The sequence below is a fragment of the Manis javanica genome, chromosome X (genome assembly GCF_040802235.1).
Source record: "Manis javanica isolate MJ-LG chromosome X, MJ_LKY, whole genome shotgun sequence".
NCBI lineage: Eukaryota > Metazoa > Chordata > Mammalia > Pholidota > Manidae > Manis > Manis javanica.
This window is the reverse complement of record NC_133174.1, coordinates 128767936-128792486: the sequence shown is the minus strand read 5'-3', so window position 1 is coordinate 128792486 and position 24551 is coordinate 128767936. Positions and strand designations below refer to the sequence as shown.

Here is a 24551-nt window from a genome sequence, read left to right as displayed (position 1 = left end):
GGTACAAAACACAAATGTAAAGCAGACACCAAAAGCAGGAACCTCCTGAATGTAGGGCCCTGTGCCAGTGTCCTGGTCACAAGCCCATGAAGCTGGCCCTGACCCCAAGTGCATTTCATCACCAAGAAAATTTAGGCAACACTTCTATACTGGCCCTAATGTTACAACTGAATACATCTGTTTGAGTTACTGGAGTTAAGAATTCACAAGTGATGATAGAATGGTGCTTCTCCTGTGTAGTCCAGGTGAACTTGATCTCTCTCAGCTTAGTGGACTAGTTAGGCCAGTCTGAAAGATATCCCCAGCCCTTGGGCATAGAGACTGTGATGTAGCTATTCTGACTCCTGCCAAAGACTTGCTGCCTGAAGCTTCTATTCCTTCCTGGTGAATGGCTGAGATATATGGTTGTGTTCTTTTAAGCTTGAAGAGCATTTCTTGCCAATCCCTGACTGGCCTTAGAAATTTTAGCAGACATCTTTACCCAGATAAAGCCCTAAAATATATTTGCATTTAAAGATATTACAAGCGACTTGGTTTCAGAGTGTTTGCTTGGCTACTGCAGGATCACAGCTATTTAAATATCAGCTATTTAAATATCAGCTATTGGGGATGATCTGTCTGCTGGGCCAAGGACAAGTTTTCGTAAGATATCACTTTGGAGAATGATAGGAAAAATAGGAAAACATATGTTGTAAGCAAGGCTTCCAAGTTCTGATCTGTCAAACACTGTCATGTTTGTCATATCCTAACAGGAACCTGTTTTCTCTCTTTCAGACATACACACAGATGCACACCAAACAGCCACATGCAGCTACAAAACGCACATTCACACGTCTGTTCTACTGCTCTTCATTGGCAATGCTAGCCCCAGGGTCATAGCTCTTACCTTGTTTTCCTCACCTATTAACTGGAACCTGGCCTTTCCCTGTGATTTGAGTAAAGTCTTCATCTCCCTACCTAGCCACCTCCACCTTTACAATAACATTTTTTAAATGTTAACATACATTTTTTTCTCATAAAAAGCAAAACCATTTCTGCCTTATGTACAGCTTGTTATGCCCACAGGTGTGACGTGCCCAGCCCTTGGCACTACTTCATTTTTCTGGGCATAAGGGGATGCTCAGTTCTGAATTGTTAGCTAATCATTGAAATAGATTTCATTAAACCATCCTAGAGAATAACAGTTTAAATGTTCTGTCCAAAATAGTTTTGTGGGGCTAGATGAGATTCCTTATGTCATGTTTTTATTTCTCCTAATTGGAACTTTATCATCTGAGCTAAGAAAAATAGAGGGTTATCTTTTCCAGGTGAAACTATGTCTATAGTCTTAGGACCATCATATAACATCTTACTCCCAATCTTCCCCCAACCCCACTCTGCAAAAGAAAGTTCTATTTCTTATGTATGGCAACTGTTGGCCATGGGGGTGTATCCTAATTGAATAGAAAGGATTGGGTCTGTGTAAGTAGCTGCACAGGTGAGCTCAGGTACCTGTAAAGTTAGTTTCAGGCCAAAGCTGAGGAAAGCTGAGAATGAGGAAATTGTTAAGACAATTTAAAGATCGTTTAAGCCAAGAATAGAATAAGGACTAGAAAAACCACTTCTCAGGACATATCTTGCTGGTTAAAATGGTTAAATATTAGCAATTGCATGAGATACAATCTAATGTAAAGGATGAGGAAAACTTAACCACCTGGCTTCCATTGTGTTCTGTTTTTTCAGTCTTGTAGAATGTTTTTCAAATTATTGAATGTAGAATAAATGTGGTTAATACAGAAACGAGGTCAATGATAAACAGAAAATAGAAAGAAGGCCAGGTACTTCACATACAGGGCCAGACAGATCCCAACGCAAAGTGGAGGAGGTGTAAGTTTCTGCATGCTCAGAATTGTCCTTGGCTGGTAGGGCATGGGACCAAACCCAAACTAGATATTTACAAAGGCCAAGCATGCGGTTGATTCTTCACTCACTCACTTTGAGGCTGTTGATGAAGGTGGTCTAATAGTACAGGTGTTGCAATTTCCCTTTTTTTCTGTAATGTTCAAAAATTTTCACTGTTTCCCTATGTAGCTGTAGGAAATTCAGGATTCGGTTTAGTTTCTACTCCTCTAAGGATATAGTGACTCTAGGAAATATCCTTTCTGTTCCTATATAGTGCACTTAACCTTCTAGTTTCCTCTCTCCCACTTGAAGTGCCCCTGCAGAGTCCCTCCGTTTTTTCCCCCCAGTTCTCAAGGGGCTCTAAGACCACTGCTGGCCATCTGGAGAGAGAATGAATGAAACTGGCCTGGCGCCCCCTTCCGCCCCTCTCTCAGGTCGTCCTTCAAGGTAATGTGGGATCAGAAGTCAGGCGAGCCCACCGAGCCTTTGGCTTTGCGGGTGGGCGAGGCTAGCACGCCCACGGGGGCGGAGGCGGAGAAGGAAGTGCCACGAGTAAGCTCGGCTCTTTGCAGCCGGGCTCCAGTCTAGAAACTGAGGTCAAGGCACTGGAAGAAGGGAGGAATGAAAGCCCTAGAAGGTGAATCTCCCTCCTTAGGATCTCTCTGCTGGACGTGGTCGCAGCATTCCCCCAGCCTGCTCTGATCTCCCACCAGGTTTACCAGTGCTGTCCACGCCCTCCCAGGATGGGGTTATCAGAGGGGAGCTGTCCCCAATGACAGAACAGCCCTTCACGTCCACAAACGTTTGTTCAACCAACGTTTCCTCCCAAAGCTGCCCAGGCCAGGTAAGCGACCCTGTGGTCGGCAAGGGCTTTCTTAACCGGGGCCAGAATCTGCCTTCTTGCCTGTAACTTTCCACAAAGAAAAAGTTGGTTTTCCCCTCTCCTCTGTGGCCCTTTAGCTCTTGCAAACGGCTCATTTAAGCCTTCTTTAACAGATGTAGACGTTTCCAGTTCGTCCAAATTGTTCATTACTCTAGATGAACATAAATTCCCTGTTTTACTGGTGGGATTTGTTCACCTCCTCTTAGGAAGCATTGGCATTTGGAATCAATCCTTTTTAGGTGACATTGCTGAACAGTACTTAACAGTTCAGAGATTACTGTTTGGGCCATTGAAATCCCAGCTGCTGCTTGCTGTCTCTTGATGCCTTGGCTACAGTCAAATCAGGTGTCCCCCACCCTGCAGATTAATGGTGGTGCGTTGGAGCTCATCCACAATCGAGAAATTCTGATGCGTTTCATTTTCTGTTTTATCTTTGTCTAGAAGTGACTTTTGTACACTCAGTTTATCTCATATTTTTGAAAGCCAATAACCTGTCTTGAGAAACTGGGTGGAGGTAGGTGTGGAGAGACAGTTCTCCGGTGAGGAGGGAAATGAATAGGTAAGGCAGGATTACCTTCCTCAAGTATCCTAGAAAGTAGCTCAGCTCTTCGCTTTTGGTAAAGACTAAACCCTAGTTTTTTTGTAGTTGGGGAATCAGTCATCTGACTTCATATGGGTGAAATAAGGGGTGACTGTGCGTGTGCATGTGTGCACACATGTGGATGAGTGATCACGAACATTCCACATCTTAGCCAGGCTTGATGGGAAAGAGATGACAGGTACACTGACTGTAAGTGTGCAGTGAGGACATGGCAAGCTTTGAAATGTTATGTATCATTTATATCTTCTTCCTCATGGTACAACTGCAACCGTCTAATAGTTTCTTCTGCTTAAAAAAAAGTAGTTTGCTAGACTTAGTGAAATTTCTGTCCAGAAAGACTTGCATTGTTAAAATATTGGCAAGCCTCTGGTTTAAAGGGGGTTGGTGGAGAATAGATTATGTGGCTACATAGAACCTTTGTAAGACCTCCCTTTTTTTTCTTTAGCTCTCATTTCATTTCTGAGATGACAAGAGGATGATTCTAAGCCCACAAGGGGACAATGCTAAGCTCACAATGTGTGCATCCTGGGATTTTGTTTTAATCCGGGTTTTTTTTTTAAAGGGAAGCCATCTTCTTAGCTAAGAAAAACACCCGGGTTTCTGGATCCTCCTCTCTAGGCACTGCTTTATGCCCCAGAAGCCCAAGGGAGATAATTATAAAGTAGGGTCTTTTGTACAAACCACCTTATCCATGTAAATTGGATACATAATGAATGAAATGCACAAGAACCCAAATAGTAAAATTAGATAGAATTACATACACGTATGTTGAATAGAATGAATATGTAATTAGAGTGGCTGAATCCAAGAGGGCTTTGTTGAAGGAAAGGTCAATGGAGAAGATTAATCTTATGAACAGTCATGAAGGAGAGTAAAGATGTGGATGAATGAAGGAAAGGGTCATGATGGGTGAGGGAAGTAGCACTGGTAGAATGCTTAAGTAGGGGACAGGGGTGTAAAGAAACGCACGGTATATTTTAATGGCTGTAAGATCAAGTTAAACAAATATCATTAAAAGAAGAGCAAAGGTGAAAGAAAGGACAACAAAAAGTCTGGTTTTGATGGTCTGCCACCCTTCCTGAACATTCTCGACAATGTGCTGATCCCTAGCTCCCAGGTGTATGTTCAATGTCTGATGCCCATTCTATTGGATAATGGCAGTCAGTCTGAAGAATCCTGGATAGGTACATAGCTGGTCTCAGAAAAGTGCACTGGTGTTAAACCTGGGGCCATCTGCCTGACCCTGGCTTAAATTGTTACCTGTTAGGTGACTGAAAAGTCTTTAACGTATTGGTCTCTGTTGGCAGAAGTCTCTAACCTCAGTAGAGAAAGTATTTTAGAGTGAAGCATCCCGGAAGTTACTACAGAGCTCAGATGATTGTTGCTACTAGGGACTTTTTAATTAGATTAAAATGTTTCAGGTGCTGTCTAGGAACTTTCTGCAATGATGGAAACATCCTTTCTCTGCTGTCCAGTATAGTAGCCATTAGCCACACATGGCTATTGTGTACTTGAAATGTGGCAGGTCTGCCCGAGAAAATGAATTTTTCATTTTCTTTAATGGTACTTAATTTAAATTTAAAAAGCCAGATGTGGTTAGTCATTACCTTACTGGACAGCAGAGCTTTGGGGAAGGACCAGCCGGACTCCTTGCCTCTGGGGCCTACTCCTCTTGAATCACTTCTGCTTTCGCTGTGGGCTCTGTTACAACCAGATTGTGCTACAGTCTGGCGATTGGTTGTTACCGCAAAAATATGCACATGTGATTCTCCTGTGAGTTGTCTGCAGATCACACCTGGAGAAATGTCAGACTAGGTACCATGAGTCCACTGTTTGGTGTTTTGGACCCCAGCTTCTATAACAAGTTTGGTTTGTTTGGACCAGGGGGTTTCAAATGTAGTGTGCCTTAGAATTACTTGAAGGGTTTGTTAGCACATGGACTGCTGGTCTCCATCCCCAGAGATTCTGATTCAGTAGGTCTGGGGTGTAGCATGAAAAACTGCATTCCTAACAAGTTCCCAGATGGTTCAGATTCTACTACACTTTGAGAACCATGGCCTTGGACCAAGCCCTTATCTCATACTCTGGTTCCAGTAACCCAGTTCCTGCCTTGACCTTCCTACTCGAGTCCTTTCTGAAATCCCTTTGAAATCCTTCAATTTCTCTGGAGTGAAAGACTCACCAGTTCTCCCAGGGGCTGAAGCTTAAATACTGCCCTGAACCCTAGTACCTGTGACCCCACTTGCAGACCTCCCTATTGCTTGTCTGGAATCCTCCTATGCTATTTCCTTGATGCCAGACTCCTTGACCTTGTATGTAAGCCGTCCTGGACTTCTCTTTCACCAGCTCCGCACCTTTGGGGGCTTCCTCTAATTGCTTAGTGCTGAAACTTGCCTGAACGCTTTGCTCACCCCAGTAGGTCTAGCCCCAGCCTCCCATCTGGCCTGCCCCTTGCCCACAGGGCTCCAGTTTTGACACATCATCAGTATAGAGTACCTGCCAAGGGAATTGACCTGGTTTGGCGTCTTCTCCACCAACAACTCGAGAGAGGTCATTAAATATTTGGGTGCTTTCCGTGATGTTATCCAAAATTGTTTCAGCTTCGGTAGAATTTTCATAGTCCATATTAGAAAAAATAGTCTCAGCACGTGTGAGCTTCATAGTAGTGTGTGAGACAGAAACTCTTCCACATGGAAATGGCACTAGAAAAATGGAAAAAAAATTAGTATTCTGATATTTCTCATAGAAAGCTGCATGTGTATTGCAAAAATCATGAGGCCCATCTTTGTCAATTCTGAGAAGCAGGCCCATCAAGATATTTTAAAAAATTATTCAATGAATATGGTCTCAAACTAAAAGGTAAACTGCATTATTTTCATGGAAAGTTTTCAAAACCTTCATGAAAGGAACATTTGACTCAGGAGTCCATCATCTTTATGGAAATTGAATAGGTGTACCAGAATAAAATTTTGTAAGAACACTTTTACAAAGTCAAATGACTTTCTGTTTAGTTTCTTTACTAGAAAGTCTTACTCATAAGTCCTATCCCTGAATGGAAGTCTGGTAATTGGTGCCATGCAACTTGAACTTTAGAATTAGGTAAGTGGGACTTCTGTTGTTTATTGTTAACAGAATTTTTTTTGTCGACTAGAAATCCTTCTAAGATTCCAAAGTGGGTTTTAAATATCTGTTGGGGGAAGAGATCATTGTGATTTAATTACCTGGTTGTCAATTATTAACCAAATAAATTATATTTATCACAGCCACATCCTCCTGGGAACTGGCCCTCCTTTTACCTTGGGTTGGTTTATTTCCTAAAGAAAAGAAATCATCTACTGATACACGGGGGACAACCAGAATGGGAATTTGTAGTCAGGCAAAGTCACTTCACATTTTATTTTCACTTCTCACTTTCCTCTGAGCCACATTCCTTATAACAGACATTTCTATAGCAGACATGCTGTGGCAAAGTATCATGAAGACAGCATGTGGTTGAGAAAACAGGAAATTAGTTCAAAATACTTATATATAAATATAAATCATCAACAATGGCTAGAGAAAAGGGACCAGTACTATTGAAAGGCAGAAAGGCTTATTTTAGGCTTGACCTACTTATTCTACTAAAGCTAAGGCTGTATTCAAATATAACACTTAATAGTTGGAGGTTGTTCTCAATTCTTTTTCTTCTCTCTTATAGAAGGATTTGGCTACTGTGCCATCTCTCTACACTGGAAGTTAGGTTCTGAAGGTCAAAAATACAAATATTCTCCTCCAAGGTAGGCTAGCTTTGAAGCAGCATATGTGAAGAACCAGGTGGAAAGAGGCAGACAGGCTCTTGAACAGAGACTTCATTTTAGTTGCAGCATGTGTGCTCTTGGCTTCTGGTCCTTTCTTCAATTCCTTCTGCTGGGTGCATTACTGAGATAGGTATCGAACCCAGTTATAGAGGAATGGTACATGATTTAATATACTAATATAAGATATCAGGCTCTAGAAGTGCAAAATAAATTATATCTAGTTTACCTTGAAAAGTCTTCTCATTTATCAAATATAATTGATCCTATAGAACCTAGGTTGTTTTTTTATCAATATTTCTATTGTTTTCATTTTCACAGAAGAGCAGTTTAAGTGTGGAGTGGAGATGTGCTGAATATACTAGTCAACTGTCAACATGGTGGCATGGTTGGCATGACTGGGAAACATTGCTTTGTACCCTGCTGGTATAGATTGACTGTGCTGATCAGCCTGGGCACAAGTTAAAACTGCTGGCTGTTGGAACTATTGTGATGTCAAGCGTGTGAACTTAGTCTGAGAACCAAGAATAGGAAATAACTTTCTTAGAGGAAACCAGTCATACCCTGACAGAATCATGCTTAAAACACCATCCTTGTCCTAGAAGACTATTGGTCAATCATTTACATATCTTTTACGTTAATAGTGTTACCGCATTAATTTGACTTGATGAATTATGAATATGAATACAGAAATCACAAATCAATTGCTTCATGGTATAAAAGTGTGATGAAAAGAGAATGAAAACAATTACACAATTTCTATTTAAAATGATGATGAATTTGGAGAATTAATTTGTCCAGGTGAGGCTATACTAATCTTTTCTATGATTTCAAAAGGGAGTAGAAACAAGTAGGGATTAAGTTAAATAGGCAAGTTAAAATGCTGAAGGGTCAAGTATAGATTTGGGGACTGTATCTGCCAGACTTGGAAAAAAAAGTTATTTAGATTTTGACCTGCTGGTTCACAGGACTTTTGGTCTTCTGCAAGTCGGTATCCTGTAGTACAGGAACAAATCACCTTGTTTACAGCACCCTTTTTACAAAACTGCTTGCATCTGCCATTCTTAATGTTGCATGTTGCATCTGAAAGTGAGATTAACAGTAATAGCATCAGTTAACATGCACATCTAAAAAGTACATAAAGCCATGGACTCCAGTACAGGTCAGATATAAACTGGGGCATTCATGGAGAGATGCTTGGGAGCCTTGAGCTAAGAATAGAAAGAAAGATAAAATAAAATTATTAGGCACAAAAAGGTGGCAGCAATATATTTGATTTGGCATAAACTGAAGGTTTGGATATTCTGCTTTCACTAAATCATGGACTGCAACTAAAAAAACATGTTTATTACAGTATACCATATATTCAGAAAAGTACCCAAAACTTAAGTATGAATTTTCACAATGAGAATGTGCCTGGTTAAACACTAAACAGATCAATACATAGGACATTAGCAATACCCCTGAAACTGTCCTAATGCCCCCTTCCAATCACTACACCCTTCGTCCTTTCCAAAGTTACCTTTACCCCAACTTATAACAGCGAATTAGTTTTGCCTTTCCATGAACTTTATAGCAATGGAAGCTCACAATATGTGCTCTTCTGTGTCTTTCATTTAACATTCTGTCTGTGAGGTCACCCATGGTGTTTCATATAGCAGTAATTAATTTACATGCTGCGTAGTATTCCAGTGTCTGTAAGGGTTACTTCCTTTATTCATCTAGTGTCCTGCTGATGACTGAGCTGTGTTTCCAGTTTGGGGCTCTCATGTCTAATGCTGTAATAGATGTTCTTGTACACAGCTTTTGGTAACGCATGCATGCATACTTACTGATACACACTTATAAGTGCAATTAACTGGATCAGATGTTCAGGTTCAGTAGATACTGCTAGATAGTTTTCTGAAATAATCGAATGAATTTAAATTCCCACCATCAGTGTGTGAGAGTTCCAGGTATTGGACATATGTATTGCAGACATCTTCTACCCCGTGACTTGCCTTTTTACCCTCAGTAGTCTGTTTTGCTGAATAGAGGTTCATAGTTTTAATCCAATTTATCAGAGCAAACTTGAGGCTGGCTGCGGTAAGTTTGAACACAAGAGCACGAAGTCAGATCCTTTCAGGCAAAGACTCTATGTGCTGGTGATGGTAAGCATTCCAGCGGCCCACATTTTGTTTACTCTCCTATACAATCTCCCTTATTAATATAAATTCTCTTTCTTTGTGTCTTGTATTGCTTTTTGTTTTGGGTTCTGTTTCATTTGATATTAAGATTGCTTTGCCAGTTGCTTTTTGTTAGCACTTACCTGAAAAATCTTTTTACGTCCCTTTATTTTAGCCTCCTGGAGTAATTTTATTTTGGGTGTGTCTTTTGTTAACAGCATACAGTGAGATTTTTAACTCTAGACTGAAAAATTGTCATGAACCACAATTCATGTTAATTGTGATTCCTGATATATTTGGCTTATTCCTGCCATCTTTTTCTGTGTTTTTCTATTTAACTGTGCTTTTCCTTTGTTTCTCATATGTAGTCTCAAAAACAGGAGGTCTCATGGTTCAGGGCTTGACTAGCTGAGACCTGCTGAGTTAAGTGAAACTAACTCTGCCTTTAGGCCTATTTCTGCCTCTAGAGCAGCGCAGGAACACAGTGAGTAGAAGGCACCTTCCCCCTTACCTACATGCTCAAGCACAGTACAGTTTTAATAGAGATGCTTACTCGTCAATGTAGTTGGAACATGGAAAGTTTGAAAATGAGTGACTGTTTTAGAACCTCCCACGCACTACCCTAGTTCCTCTCGGCCTCAGTGGTGGCTTGCCAGCCCTTGGCTAATCAGCTGTGCATGGACCTCCACTGACCTCCTAGGCTGAACTTTTGACCATTGGGTGGCAAATTCTGAAGGACAAATTCTACCACCTCTTCTCTGCCCCACAGATGGACTATCTTGAGGCCAGTTCATATGGCTTCTTGGAAAACAGTGCCAGGGGGTCAAGCAGTTGGTTACAGATGAGGGGTGATGGCTCATTCCGTTATTAGTTCTCCTTTCCTCACTGCCTCCCTAACTCTTACTCCTAGGATTTCACACCCTGATAAATAGGTTTGAGTCACAGACTTTTTTGTGTGTGGAAGAATCCAGGCTAACAGAGTGGCTATATGGCTTTGGGGTATATTAGGAATTTTTGATCCACAGATCTAAATTTTCAAATTATACTTTACATAAGCTAGCACAGATGAATATAATAATTAGCCCATGTTCCTTAATGATACTTGGGGAAATCAGGGGAGGCAAATCAACTGTTGCCAGGTAGACAAAGGAACCATCCTGAGCTTTAATATTTGCTCCCAATCCACCAAGTGCATGACCCAAAAAGGCGGTACTTCGTCCTTTTTATTTATTTATTTTTAAAGGACCTTTCTCCTCACTAATGGTGATTTTCATGTTACTAGCTGTCATTTTGTTGCCACAAAGCAGTACTGAAGTGTTCAGCCAAATCAAATACTACCTGTAGAAAGTGTTCAGTCAATATGAGATTATGATAAATTAACAGAGGTAGGTGGTAGGTGCTGCCGGTTTGGTCCCGGGCATGTGCAGCAGGAAGAAGTAAGCTCAGTGTGCTTTTCCCAATTCTGAGTCTGTTCTTGGCTAAGTAACTAGACCTCTCCTTCATTTGCATCATTTGTCATTGCTCTTGATGGCCCAGAATATTTCTGCTGCTGTTAATCTCTGGCTTGGTTTGTACATGCAGTGGGAAATATTGCCATTCAGTTAGCTGTCTTTTGCCCTCGGATAAAGAACTTAAAATTCTACCAATAGAATATATCACAAAGAATTCCAGTGGAGAGGTCTGTGTTCCAGGATCTCAGGGGCGGCCACTCTGGTATTCATCCATCATGTATTGAGTACTTAGATGTCAGGCACTGTGTTGGGTATGGGTTTCTCTCTGGTCCTGAGGCAGGTCTCAGTGCCTCGAATATCTGTGGAAAAACATCTCAAAGCATCCGTTCTTCTACCTTCATGTTAGCACAAACAGTCCTTTCTAACTTCCCTCATGCCCACTACAGCAGTTACCATGTTCTGTTTTATTTTACTCTGCCTTCATCTTCCCCGATACATTCACCTTGGAAACCAAACCTTGGACAAAGATGTTTTGTTTAACAAGTTTATGCAAAATATGTTGTTATTCAGCCAAGTGCAAGATTTTTCTTCTCCACCCTACAGAAATGCACAGTAAATAAGACAAGTGTCTGTGACTGTTAGCAAAATGAAAGAAAAAAACGTGTTCGTGTGTGCTTGTGATTTTTTGATTTCCATCCTGGCTTCCCGGAGAGAAATGCCTCTTGTACTCTTTAGAAGGGGTTGGAATGGCCGAATTCTTACAGTCCTGGATCTACTTGAGAAGGACTCATGTGAAGTGTAGCTGGGGACACAACAGTGGCCTTTATTCTAGCGAAAGGAACACAATAGCCAATTAATCATTTTTCTTCTAACTAGAACGCATGCCCTGAATGTTTGCACCCCTCGGGACAGGAGCCTGATGAACGTGGGACCAGGAAAACAAGATTTTAATGTGGAAATCTCCCTGCCTTTTTCCAAGGCAGGCTGAGGCAAGAGCCTTGGGGCCCAGACACTCCATAAACTATGCTTGCTAACAACTTTTGAGATCACTCTTTAGTTCAGCTTGAAGCAACAGTTTACAAAGGAATTGTATGTGCTTTGGCTATTGCTTTTCTCTAATGGCTGAGATAAAGAGCTTTCCGAGGGAGAATTCCCACTTTGTTTCTGAACTAACTGAACTGAAAGGACTTTTCTAAACTTTGATCAGATGGGCTGGGGGAGATCAACACCCGCTAGAGGCCAGGTATGCAGGGCACCGCAGAGCCCCGACCAACGACCAACGTGAAACCTGGGCAACCCAGAGGGCGGACAGAGTGCCAGTTGTAGACTTAGCACTTTCGCTGTGTGGACTGTAGCCTCACGCGTGTAGCAAAACCTGTTAGGAAGTTTTGCGCTTGTACTTACATTCCTCAGGGCTATTCTGTCTTTATTTTTTAAAGTAAAGACATTTAGGAATATTTAATGCTAAACACTATTTTCAGTTACACTTGACTACAGTGTGCCCCTCATTCTCAACTGAGACTAATTCAGTTATTCATTCCCTCAGCTCCAATAGTTACATTATTTAAGTTGATAACAAGTAAGTACTCCAGAAAGTTCTGCAGGCTTCCATAATGACAGGATCAACTTTATCTAGGTAAATCTGAATTTGAAATTACAGCCTTTCAGATGCAAGTTGCACTTCAGAGATGTTGAATGAATTAATACACCCACAGTGAAGGTAACCCAGGCCCTGGTTTGTCCCCACACGGGGGAATCTGAGGGGATGGGAGTCCAAGCCAGGTGTACCAGTTCATCCACGTGCATTCACTCTTTCTTTTAAAATGTTTTTGCCCTGCCACCTTCTTCTTTTTTTTTTTTTTTTTATCTTTTAGGTCTCAGTGGAAGATCAGTGGGTTTCTCTTTAGTACTGAAAAGATTTCTGAACAGTACTGAAGGTGAATTTTTTTCCTTTCTCACTAGGACACATGCAGCTAAGTTTCATTTTGTTTTATGCTTTTTTCATCTCTGTGTCAGGTGATTGCTCTACTGCCATAATAATTGAGTCCTGCTAATTTTTGATTCTTTGCCCTTAGGCATGTAGCCTGTGGTGTTCAATTCTTTAGAATTGCACCTCTATTCTTCTGCAGTTTCAGAGCAGGGAAAAGGATCCATCATTAGCACTGTGTGCTTCTCCCAGTCACAATACCAGTAATGCTGCACCCAGAGGTAGCAAAGAAGTAGATGAAGGACTTTGTGTTTACTGCTCCAATTGCTAAAATCCCAGAAAAATATATTCTAGGCTATGAGAAGAAAAGATGCACAACGATCCTAGATTGCTGCATAACTCTTTGAACATAAGCAATGTAGTCAAATTCAAGAATGAGCTCTGATTTTTGTCAACAAATTTAACATGTGAAGTAGTTCACATGTGTGGAGGAAGAATTGGCCTTGCCATACCCTATTCTGTATTTAGTTGACTTCCACTGCCTGTGTTGATAACAGTTTAGTCATGAGTTCAGTGTTCTTACATTTTGTGGATAGTAGCAGGAAGCATGAGTTTTGGTCAGACAAACTGAAGTCTAAGTCTTGGCTCAACCATTTACTGATTCTGTGATTTTGAGCTGTTTGAGCTATAGTTTTCTCATATGGACAGAATAGGGATAACAATGGTACTGGCCACATGTGGTTGTATTGATGATTGATAAGTGAGCGGAATATCATTACCACCCACTTAATGTTAGCTACCAAATATTATTATTGCTCTTGGTGTAGTTTCTTGAACTCATCCTGGTAACTATGACTACAGATAAAATGAATGTTTATAGTCTTTGAAAGTATATTTTTACATAGTACAGTATCATTCAGTCTTTAGAAAGAGGGAAATCCTGTCCTATGTAACAGCATGCATGGATGGACCTCGAGGCCATTACACTAAATGAAATAAGCCAGTCAGAGGACAAGAAGGACCGCATGATGCCCCTTATAAGAGCTGGCCAAAATTGTCAAACACATAGAAGCAGAGAATACAGTTGTGCTTGCTGGGATAGCGGAGGGGAAAATGGGGAGTTTCTGTTTAGTGGGTAAAAAGTTTCAGTTATGCAAGATGACAATGTTCTAGACATCTGCTGTACAACATAGTGCATAGAGTTAATAATATTGTCTGTACACTTCAAAATGTATTGATAGATCTCATGTGTTCATTACCACAATAAAATGTGTGTTTTTAAGAGAAAATTGTGATACATAAATATTGCATTTTTCAGTTTCATCTGAACCATGAATAATCCAAAAATAGTCGCTTACCTAATTCACAGTTCTTCCCTTCATATCCAGCTTGACACCAACATTCATAGGAATTAATGTCATCCTTGCACATGCCACCATTTAAACATGGACTGGATTCACACTGATCTCCATCTTTGAGATAGGTTACGGAGTTGAATTAGCAGGAAAACAGTTTAAAATGCCCAGTCCTTCCTACGCAAACTCACGGGGAGGGGAGTCAGATTTTTAGGATCAGAGCAGAACTGCTGACCTGGAAACCAGTTGCTTAGGGGATGCACCTGTCTTCCTGAGTTTCTAATAGCAACCTAAAGGTTCTTAGGCTAGCTCTGTCCTAGGAAATTGCTCTGAGGGAGGCACATGCGTAGTTTATGCAGCCCAAGGGAAGAGGAAGAAAACATCTGAGATAGAAATGTACTACATGAACTAGGGTGAGGTGGGTTTTCAATCCTTCCTTACAGAATGATGGCAGAGTTTGTTCTAAATCACATCACATCACTTCAACAACTATTGTCTATATGTCACAGGTGGCCTGCTCCATTGCACGTCTTGCAAAACAAACTGAGCTACATAACATATGGTTTTCCACTCCAGGAACTGGCAGCCCAGGCATGGAGCAAATGCATCTGCTTCCTTGTGTTATCATTTAACTTTTAAGTGTAGTATGCAGTGATGGTTCAGAACAATAGAAAAGATGCCAGAGGCATCTTGTACTGCCTAAAGAGATTGTACTATCTGTAAGTTAGATCCCAAATGGTGTAAGTAAAGTCAGAAATGACTTTCAGTACAAAGAATTAAAAAAGAAAAGGTTCTGAAAATGTGCTTTCTGTGTAGAGAGGCTGTGTTTCCTTTTTTACCTTACCTGAAGTTTCTACATTTGCAGAGTTCTTGAGAGCCTTTGAAGACACCGCGCTAAGAAAACAGGAGGGAGGAAGGAATAGATAAGAAGGGAAGGGTCAGAATGAAAAGGAAACCTTTAAGTCTGGTTTCTTAGACCTCTGCCTTAATCCATGCTTCCTCAGGAAGCTTCAGGAGAAAGGGAGGAGAACAAGAAGGGAGACTGATAGGCACTTTGAGCTTAGAGAAATCGCCCTGCAGGAAAAATGGGAGCGAGATCAGCAAGACTGAATGTATGAGAAACAAAAGAGGAAGAGATAAAGATGTCTTAAGAATAAAAGAATGAGAGAAATGGAGCAATTAAAGAGAAATGTCTAATTATCCATCATGCTGAATGGATAAAGAAGATGTGATCCATATACATAATGGGATATTATTTAGCCATAAAAAGAAAAGAAATCATGCCATTTACAACAGCATGCATGGATCTAGAGGGTATTATGCTCAGTGAAGTAAGTGAGGTGGAGAAAGACAAATACCAAATGATCTCACTCATTTGTGGAGTATAAAACAAAGCAAAACAGAAGGAACAAAATAGCAGTAGACCCATAGACACTGAGAAGTGACTAGAGGTTACTATGTGGGAGAGGTTGGGGTGGGTAAGATGGAGAGGGCGAGGGGGATAAAGGGGCACAAAAATTCTCAATCATGATATAAGTTGGTCACGGGTATGGTAGTACAGCATGGAGAATATAGTCAATGATTCTGTAATATCTTTCTATATGGATAGATAGTCACCACACTAGAGGGGGTGAGGATTTAATAGTATGGGTAACTGTTGAACCACTGTTGTATGTTTGAAACCAACATAAGATTGCATATCAACAATACTTCAATAAAAAATAATTATACATCATGCTTTAGAGCAAAACTCCCTGACGTCTAGTATGTAGATCCCTGTAGCATGTTTGCCCTGCTATCTGTGAGTAACACAAATCCAGGTCCCACTGACTAAGGCCTAAAATCCCTTTCTCAGAAACAGTTCCTCTTTGGAAAATCTGCTTGCTGTAAAAATTAGGCCTTGTCCCCTTTGCCCCTTGATCCAGTGTGCTTTTGCACAGATACACCAATTTGTTCCAGCCTTATGAAAACAAAATATGTTATCTCTGGTTCATGATTATTGATGTTAAGAACTGGTCTAAAAAATGAGCTACATTTGCACTTTATATTATAGACCAACGGGTCTGAATTATTTAGGATGTTTCACTGAAAGGGTCTGGGCTTGCAGCCAGCTACACAGCAGCTCATTTGCTGAGACATATCTTTAAAACGAGGGTCACTTTATCCTGCATTTAGTGCTTCTTTGGGCATTTGTGTGTACTTTGGGCTGAGACAAAGCCACAAATAGTAAGGGTCAAAGATGACAAGGGACCAGACTGTGCCAAGTGAGAGATTCCTGTTTAAGGCTGCTCGATTGTTGTTTAATGAATAACGGTATATAGATTTGAAGGCCCGGAGGCATAATAGTGAAAGCAAGGGGGTGGGCATTGGAGAACTTGGTTCTCTTCTAGGCTCTGTGACCCCCCAGCTGGGTGACCTTTGGCAAGTCTTTTAATCTCCCTAAGCCTCAGTTTCCTCCTTTGTAAAATGAGGTGGTTAATGCTTTGATCACAGGGCTGGTGTGAGGATTAAATATGACAGGCATTCTGTAAGCTGTTAAGTGCTTGACAGATGCTAGTTAATGTGGTTGGACGCTATTTCTTCTTCAGCTGAGCTCTTTACATGGTGAGCAGATGGTGAGAACAGGGCAGGATGAGGACCTGAGTCCCTGCAGCGGGTGAAAGCAAGAACAGAGAAATAGCATAGGCTATTTGGGGCAGTCAGGGATCTTGGCTGCAAGTGAAAGGAGGCAGCTATTTTCTTTTTTGTTCTTGCTTTGTTTTTTTTTTTTTTTTTTTTCCGGTAGACAAAGCAGTAGTGACAGAATCATGCCCTTGATGTTTCTGAGAGATCTTTACCTGACATATGTAAGCAACTCAGCCTGTGACCCAGAAAGCAGGGGCCCAACTTCAAAATGTGGTGCGTCAGAGGTACTGACTGACCCCTGCTAGGGGGTGGGAGGTCAGGTGGAGGGGTGGGCAGTGAAGAGGTCATAGGAGTTTAAATACAGCCACGAATACTTTTTGGGGAAGAGTAGAAATTGATTTGTCTTGAAAAAATGTGTCACAAGACTCAAAGTTTTAAATATAGTAGAAATAGAGAATAAAAAGACTTGTTTGGACTACCTGTAGGGGAATACCTTGGTAGAGATTTGGCATGGTAGCATTCATTACTAAAAAGGCAAGGCAGATAAAGCAGGTGTCGTGGAGCGGATCTCTCCTTCCCTCATGATTTAAAGACACGTGGAGAAATGATGAGTTAGGAGAGTATCAACAAATCCAATAGTGTCTCCAGGATAGAACTGGATCTCACATTGCTGGAGCTCAGAGAAATTGCCATCCGGGTTAGCTTCTGTCTGTGCCGATGGCCTCAGATAAGTTCACCTGGGAAGCTCACACTGCCTCAAAGTCCTGCTACTGGATTTTAGATTAGTTTTGAAACTTGTCATTGAAGTTTTGAGTCAATCCAACAAATATTGACTCAGTGCTTCTGTACCAGATACTGTTTGAGGTAGTAGGAATACACCAATAAACAAAACAACTGGATACCCCTGCCAACGTGAAGCTTGCATTCTAGTGAGGTGGGAAAAATAAATAAGAAATAGTATAAGTAAGAACATTAAGTAAGACCTCAGATGGTGGAAAGTGCTGTGGGAAATAATAGAGCAGGATGCAGAGTTTAGAGTGATGGGGTTATGATCAGGGCAGGCAGGGGGTGGCAGATTGAAGTATTAATAGATAATCAAGGTAGGCTTCAGTGAAGTGGTGATGTTTAGGCAAAGACCTGAAAGAGGTGGGGGAATGAGCCTAGGGGGAGCTGGCAGAAGGGCATTCCTCCTTAAAGGGACAGCCAGATCAAAGACTCTGTGTTCTTAGAGTGCGCGAGGAGCAGTGGGAGGCCTGGATGGTGGGGCCTAGGGTGTGAGGAGGACTGCAGTAGGAGAGGAGGGTAGAGGGGCCATGGGGAGCAAGGGGAAGGCAATATATGGAGGGCCTCATAGGCCTTTAGAAGGAGGAGGACCTTCAAGCAATAACACTGACGTCAGTTGGCATTCTCTGATTCTCTACTGAGGATTGCGAACTCTTAGTCCCCAGATGCACTCATCTCAGCTTCTTCCTTCCAGCTGTCTGGGGTGGAACCATGCTCTTTTTGAAGCCCTAGGGAGGAGTGAACTTATCTGCCAGCTGATGTCTCCTACACTGGCATAAATGTGTAGTATATCACCATTCAGTCTTGGGTAAAAGAGTTGGACTTATTTTTCTGAACCCCTTTGACAGAGTTTAATATATCATCTATTTATACAGAGAAAAAACATAATTCTCAAATGTTTCATATACCAGCTAGAGTATAAAATGAATTGCTTACCAACATATTGCTTCCAAAATTCAGTCTATAAAGAAAAAGAGGACAAGTTAAAGGTAGTATTTAAGAGGTTTTGGATTTGATGCTTTCTCTTTTATAGCATTTGTAACACACACATATGTAGAGGTAGTTGAACATTCCAAAGAGAAGTTTTTGGGTAGTTTTTTTTTGGTTATTCTATTCTTTGTTCTACATCTGAAGGGTGTTATGTGGAAATACTCACAGTTTTTTCAGTGTTTTCAAAAACTTCTCGTGCTTCTTCAAAACTACACTTTTCTTCTATACATTCTCTCTCAAGGTTCCCTTGAATGAACTCTTCCAATTTACCTGAATTATACCTTTTCAGACGACTCAGAATTTGGGTGGCATTTTCACGATCGAGAAAAACTGAAATTTAAAAGAATTATTCTTTAGCTTTAGAAAAAAGATAACATGCTGAAAATTAAACACATCTCTTAAGAAAGGCTTTGTTTTTAATCCAAGCAATCCCAAAGCCAATTTATCTTTGGGGCATGGAGCCAAAATCTGTTACATTCTCATGGTACTGTACACACGTGGAGATTTGGGAGTTAAAATTCAGTTTTATTTTTAGTCAAGAGAGCTCTAGTCATAAAAGGTCAGATGTTTAATTGTATTTGAATTTTCGGTGGATGAAAAAGAAAGTTCTCAAATAAGCAGTTAGCTTCACACCTTGTCATCATTTGAAAATAGCTAATTGCAGATCTCTGCAAGGTGATCCATCACCCTGGTCGGGCTGTGTTTTCAGAATGCAGTTGCCCGATGACTTTGCAACAAATTTCTCTTGGAAGAGCAGAAGTCTAATTGTGGTCCACCTGCAACTGTAACGGTCTATCACTAGTTGTTAATGAAAATCACTGCATTCATTTTTTTTTATCATCAGACTCATACCACCTTCAGTTGGGCTTTGCCATAGGAATTGCAGTGATGTAAGTCTTCCTGTGGGATTCAGGATGTGGTTTATTTTAGCTATGCCTGCCTGCCCCATTAGGGATGCTCCTGAACTCTAATTGAATTCCCTCCTTCTCTCCCTCTCTCCAATCTCAGTCTCTCTCTGTCTTTCTCTGTGTGTGTGCCCCTCTCTACAGATACATACATATATATTACTATATATCTTCTGTTTACATATATCATAATATTTATGCATATGTATTCTTAACAGGAACTCAAGAAATTGCCTGGAGTTGTTTCAAGAGACTATCTGATACCATCTCAACAGGACCAGATGCTTAGAAGATAAACTTTCTAGAGCATTTTGGGACTGCTTTCTCACTAACAACCCCCTACCCGCCCCCCAAAAGAAAGAAAGGAAAAGAAGCAAACTATATTCTCTTATTTAAATTGCAGGTGTTCACTTTATGGAGATTTCTAGTCCCTTGACAACCTTGCTTATCACTTTCTCTGCATGTCCCCTTGGGCTTCACTTTTTTTCTGAGTTTAGCTTAGATTGTTTCTCTTCAGCTCTTCACTTGGCACCTTTCTCTGTTCCCTTCCCCCTGTCTTCAGTGCAGCAGTAAGTGCCCTGCATCCCAGCCGCTGGATCCATGCAGCTGTCTGCCACCCTTCTTCCCTTCCGAGGCACCTGAGCACAGCAGGAGGAAATCACCAAGCTGCAGATAGATGCCAGCACGTATTGATACCTCCCAGCCTCTACCAGGCCCTTCCCTTCATTTAGCAATTCATTTGCTTGGCCCTGGGCAGTCCTACAATAGCATCTATATCTGCCTTCACTTACAGATCCGCCCAGTGGAAAAGCGGGGGTTTGGAGCTCTCAGGCACACCTGGATTGAATCCCATGTCTACCACCCACTGGCTGTGAGACCTTAGGCAAGTCACATAATCTCTGCAGGTACGTTTGTCAAATGTAAAGTGGCTATAGCAGGAGTGTAATAAGATACCTACCTTAGTGTTTAAAGAATCAGTGAGATAATACATGTAGGCTGGTAGATGTTGCTTATCTCTCTTCCTGCTCTTGTGCTCGCCTGCCTAGCTAATTTTCTCAATTCCCTTTAGCTTGTCAATGCACTTTTCTGTAGCTCTTTCCCTTCTTTACTCCCATCCATGCAGGATCAGCAATGACCTCCTGAAGGGTAACGATGAGTTTATGTATTTCCTGACTGTTCTGAAACATTTCTAATTGTCGATCTCTCCCTTTTCAGGCCCCTCTTTCCATGAAATCACTGTATCCTGGTTCTCCTCTTTGTTCTAACTCTTGTTAATTCATCTCCTACTTGAATCAATTCATTTGCCTTCTTCTGCCCACCTCTTAAATGTTCAGAGTTCTCCCAGGCCCCTCAGCTTGGGAGAACTGTTCCCTGCCTCAGCCTAGGGCTGGGACTGGGGTGAGGGGAACAAAGCATCTAGTGCACAGAATGTAAGGAGGCGCTCGCTCTCACTGTGTGCAAGTACCTGTGAGTCTGGCCTGCTGCACCCTAGTCCAATCCTGACTCTTTCAACATAATTTTTCTGCATGCTCACTACTGCCAGGGACTGTACCAGGTGCCACAGTATCCAGGCTTACTCCCTGCATCCTCACGCACACATGCTTGTAACCACTGTTTCTACAACACTGAGTTCCAGATATTCATCTCTAGTCAGATACATCTTCCGAATTCCAGAGCATCTTTCCAGCTCCCTAACTGCATGTTGTAAGGCAGCTAACAAGAGCTGATGTGTTCTTTAATGCTTCTGATGTGCTGGACACTGGGCTGAGGGTTTTGCAGCCATTATTTTATTCCATGCTCACAGTCCCATCAGGTAGGTACTGTCATCTCATTTTGTAAATGAGAAGAATGGAGGTTCAGAGAGGTTAAGTCATTTGCTCCAGGTCACGTACTCAAGTATCAGAGCCAGGATTTAGACTTTGGCAGTCAGACTACATTATTCCATGCTCTTAGGCACCACACTGTGCCCTGTAATCACATCAAATGCCCAAGACATACTCTGTACACTTCCTCTAAACCTGTGCCCCTTTCGTACCCAGATGATTAAGTCATGTCACTCTGGCCTCCTGCATGGCACTGGAATTTGTTTCCCTCTTCTCTATACAGCTGACATTCAGGTTCAGGCCCTCATGCCTTTCCTGGATGATTATAATGTAATATCTTCAAGGTTGGTCTCCCTCCGTCTTGCCACCCCTTCCTCAGACGGTTCATGAGAATGTTGCCAGGCGGCGCATCCTAAGTCAGCCATTAGTGGTGTGCATGTTCACACTCCTCACAGCTCCACGGTGTGTCCTGCTGTCCAGACTCCCTAGTTTAGGGTCTTCATTATCGGGTGACCAGGCCTGCCTTGCTGTTCTGCCTCACTTGTTCCACTCAGCATGCAGAGCATACCGAATCCCTGACAGACCTCACATTCTTTGTGGGTTTGGAGCTTTGCCATGGACTGAGTAGTAGTCCATGGTGTGTTTTGTACCACAGTTTGACAGTTCACCTACTGAGGGACATTTTGATTGTTTCCAGATTTTGCTATTGCAGTAATGTCTAAATAATTAAATAATTATTTCAGGAAATAATTTTTAAAATTAAACAATTTTAATAATGTAGGTCTTATGAATTGTCTATCCTCTGCATAGCATGCCCTAGATAGACATGTAAGGAGTGTGAAAGATGCTCATCTTTTAAGACCCAGCTCAAAATAGTCTCTCAGGTGTTTCCCAATTAACAATTGCTTTATGTTCCTTCAGCATCTGGGACACATTTTACCGTATTATGTTTGAAATCTCTCACTTGACCTCGTGGTTCTTTAGGTCAAAGAGGGAGTCTGTGTTATCCCACCGTCCCTAGTACCCTGCCACAATACCTGGCACCCTAGTAACTCTGGTTTATAAAGTTGTGTGAAGTAGGTGGCCCAAAGCTGTCATTCATTCATTCATTCATTCTTAATGAAAGATAGCTTTGTTTCATACACTTTCAAAACTGAGTTGGTTTCACAGAACAGTTTTGATTTCAAAACCCCAAGTAGATGCAACAATGCCTAAGGGGCAGCAGCCATGAAAATGCAGCATCTCAGTAAATCATTCCTAGAAATTGCTTTTAGAAGCCACTGACAGTTTAACAGCAGAAGAGAGAGCTGCATTAACACTGTCCATCCTTAGGGAAATTCCCCTGGCTCTCCCCTCAGGGGCCCATTATCTCTGACTACAGTGACTCCAGAATCACACTGCCTTTCTCCTCAGTTTTGTCTGAGGGTCATATATTTAACCTCCCTTCAGGTTTATATCTTCTAGTCATTATTTCCCCAACTCTGAAATTCTAGTCCCTCTGTTTTTCCTTGGTATCTATCCTTTATCCAACATCTGAGGTGTTCAAGGGGGCAGCAACCCTCTTAAAACCTGCATCATCATACCACTTATTTTGAAAGAAGAACTTGAATCTTTTGTCCTCCCAGATGTTATACTGATGAGCTATGTGTAAAGACTTAGCTTTATGTCCTACTTTGTGAGTTTTCCAGCTAAATTTCTTTATTCCTTGACTGTACCCACTTTGCTTGTTTGATTTTAACCTTTGCATTTTTAAGCCATTATTTCTGCATTTCAGTCTGACATCATGTCTGGAGTGGGAGCCACAGGGCCAGTCTCTGCTTTCTGGGGATGCTTAGGGTTGGCACCCCTGATCCTGGCACTGTCAGCTACTAGCTTTTATTATAGTAGGTTGACAAGTAAGTGTGATAAATGCTTCCTGTGAGAACATTCTCTTTGTCTATATCGGGTAGCTCCCTCCCTGTGTGCCTGCCTTTGGGGAGTGCGTAAAGTCACTGACGTTGTGAAAAGACCAAGTAGCGTACTTTAATTGCATTAGCTTAGTTCCTGTTCTTTACATCAGTTCTTGGACTTTGTTCTCCCAAGCACTCAAGTATTTCCCCGTGTGTTACCTCTGAGATTTTTAGAATCAGAGGCAAAATAATTTTTTCCTAATTCATGAAAATCTTTAGTGATAAATAACTCACTAAGGAAAAGTTTGCCTTTTAAATTAAACTTTAAATTGAAGATATATAATGTTATGGATTATTACAATTAGATGTATATCTCATATGGTTCTAAGATTTTTGGAAACATCATAGATGTTTAAATCATACTTCTTGTGTAAATAAAACCATTGTTTGTGGCTTTAATGTTTCCCAGTTTGATTTCCAAGTGGTGAGTAAAGAAACCCAAAATGACAGTTAATTTTTTCTCCATATTCTGCTGTTTCCTTGTTAAAACATGTTCCTACTTTTGTTTTTTTTAACCGAGGAGATGACCATTTCCTAGGAGGAATTACATTGTCAAATCATAAGTCCAACAGTGTCTATTAAGAAAAGCACTATAAGCATTGCAATTCTATTTAGTTTTAAAAGTGAAGAAGACAGCTACCAGAGAGGCAGTGCTTCACAGCACTCATGCTACTAGAATCTTAAATGTCACTGTCAAGTCCTGTAATCGTTATTTAGTGAAGAAGACGGCACCAGACATTTCTATATCTAAAAGACAAGCATACTTAATGTATCTCGAAAAAGGAAACAAACCTGTACATTCAGCACTGAGTAGATATCCTAAAAGGCAGATGGTGAGGAGACCCGGTGATTCTGCCATGATCATGCTCAGGCACCGCATAACCTCTGCTAGTTTGTGCAAATAGCAAGATTGACCAATTGTTCCAAAGTACAGGCTGCACTGTATTTGCTTCTGGGAAACAATGTCCATCTCCCTCAGTGGGTCTTTGGGCTATTTCCAATGGCCTTTTGGGTTAAGTGAAGAGAGCAGGCAGTGGCTATCATTAAGCTTCACCTCTGATCCCATGGGCGTCTGCTGCTGTGGCTGATTTGAGACCGAAGCAGGAAGTGACCTGTCATGACAACAGGGGGAGGTATAATGGCTCCAGTTACTTTGGCAGCAGAATTCGTCAGTGGGATCCGTCTTACCCTTGTCAGGGAGCGCTAATGTCATACGGTTTAAAGGTAAAGAGATGGAAAGAACAAAGCCGTTTAGTCACCCACGTTGAAACACCACCAGTGCTCATGTACCTTGACTCACCTGGTGGATCCTCTATGTTTCTGCTCATAGTGAGGAATTTGTGAACTTTGTTGTGCCTTTCTCAGAACATGTGTATATGTATGCATATAGGTTTATATATTTTGTATATAAAATGTCTG

At 41.3% G+C, this 24551-nt stretch overlaps 1 protein-coding gene across 1 annotated transcript in view; it reads right to left on the bottom strand.

The window, feature by feature from the left end:
• F9 (coagulation factor IX) overlaps positions 1-24168 on the bottom strand; it is a 29627-nt gene extending 5459 nt beyond the window's left edge. The window contains exons 1-6 of the mRNA XM_017644608.3: positions 23925-24168; positions 18622-18785; positions 18402-18426; positions 14061-14174; positions 8114-8242; positions 5862-6067 (exon numbers count right to left, since the gene is read on the bottom strand). Of these exons, the coding sequence (XP_017500097.3) occupies positions 5862-6067; positions 8114-8242; positions 14061-14174; positions 18402-18426; positions 18622-18785; positions 23925-24102 (816 nt within the window). The 5' untranslated portion in view covers positions 24103-24168. The remainder of the gene's footprint in view (positions 1-5861; positions 6068-8113; positions 8243-14060; positions 14175-18401; positions 18427-18621; positions 18786-23924) is intronic.
• Positions 24169-24551: the final 383 nt, after the last annotated feature.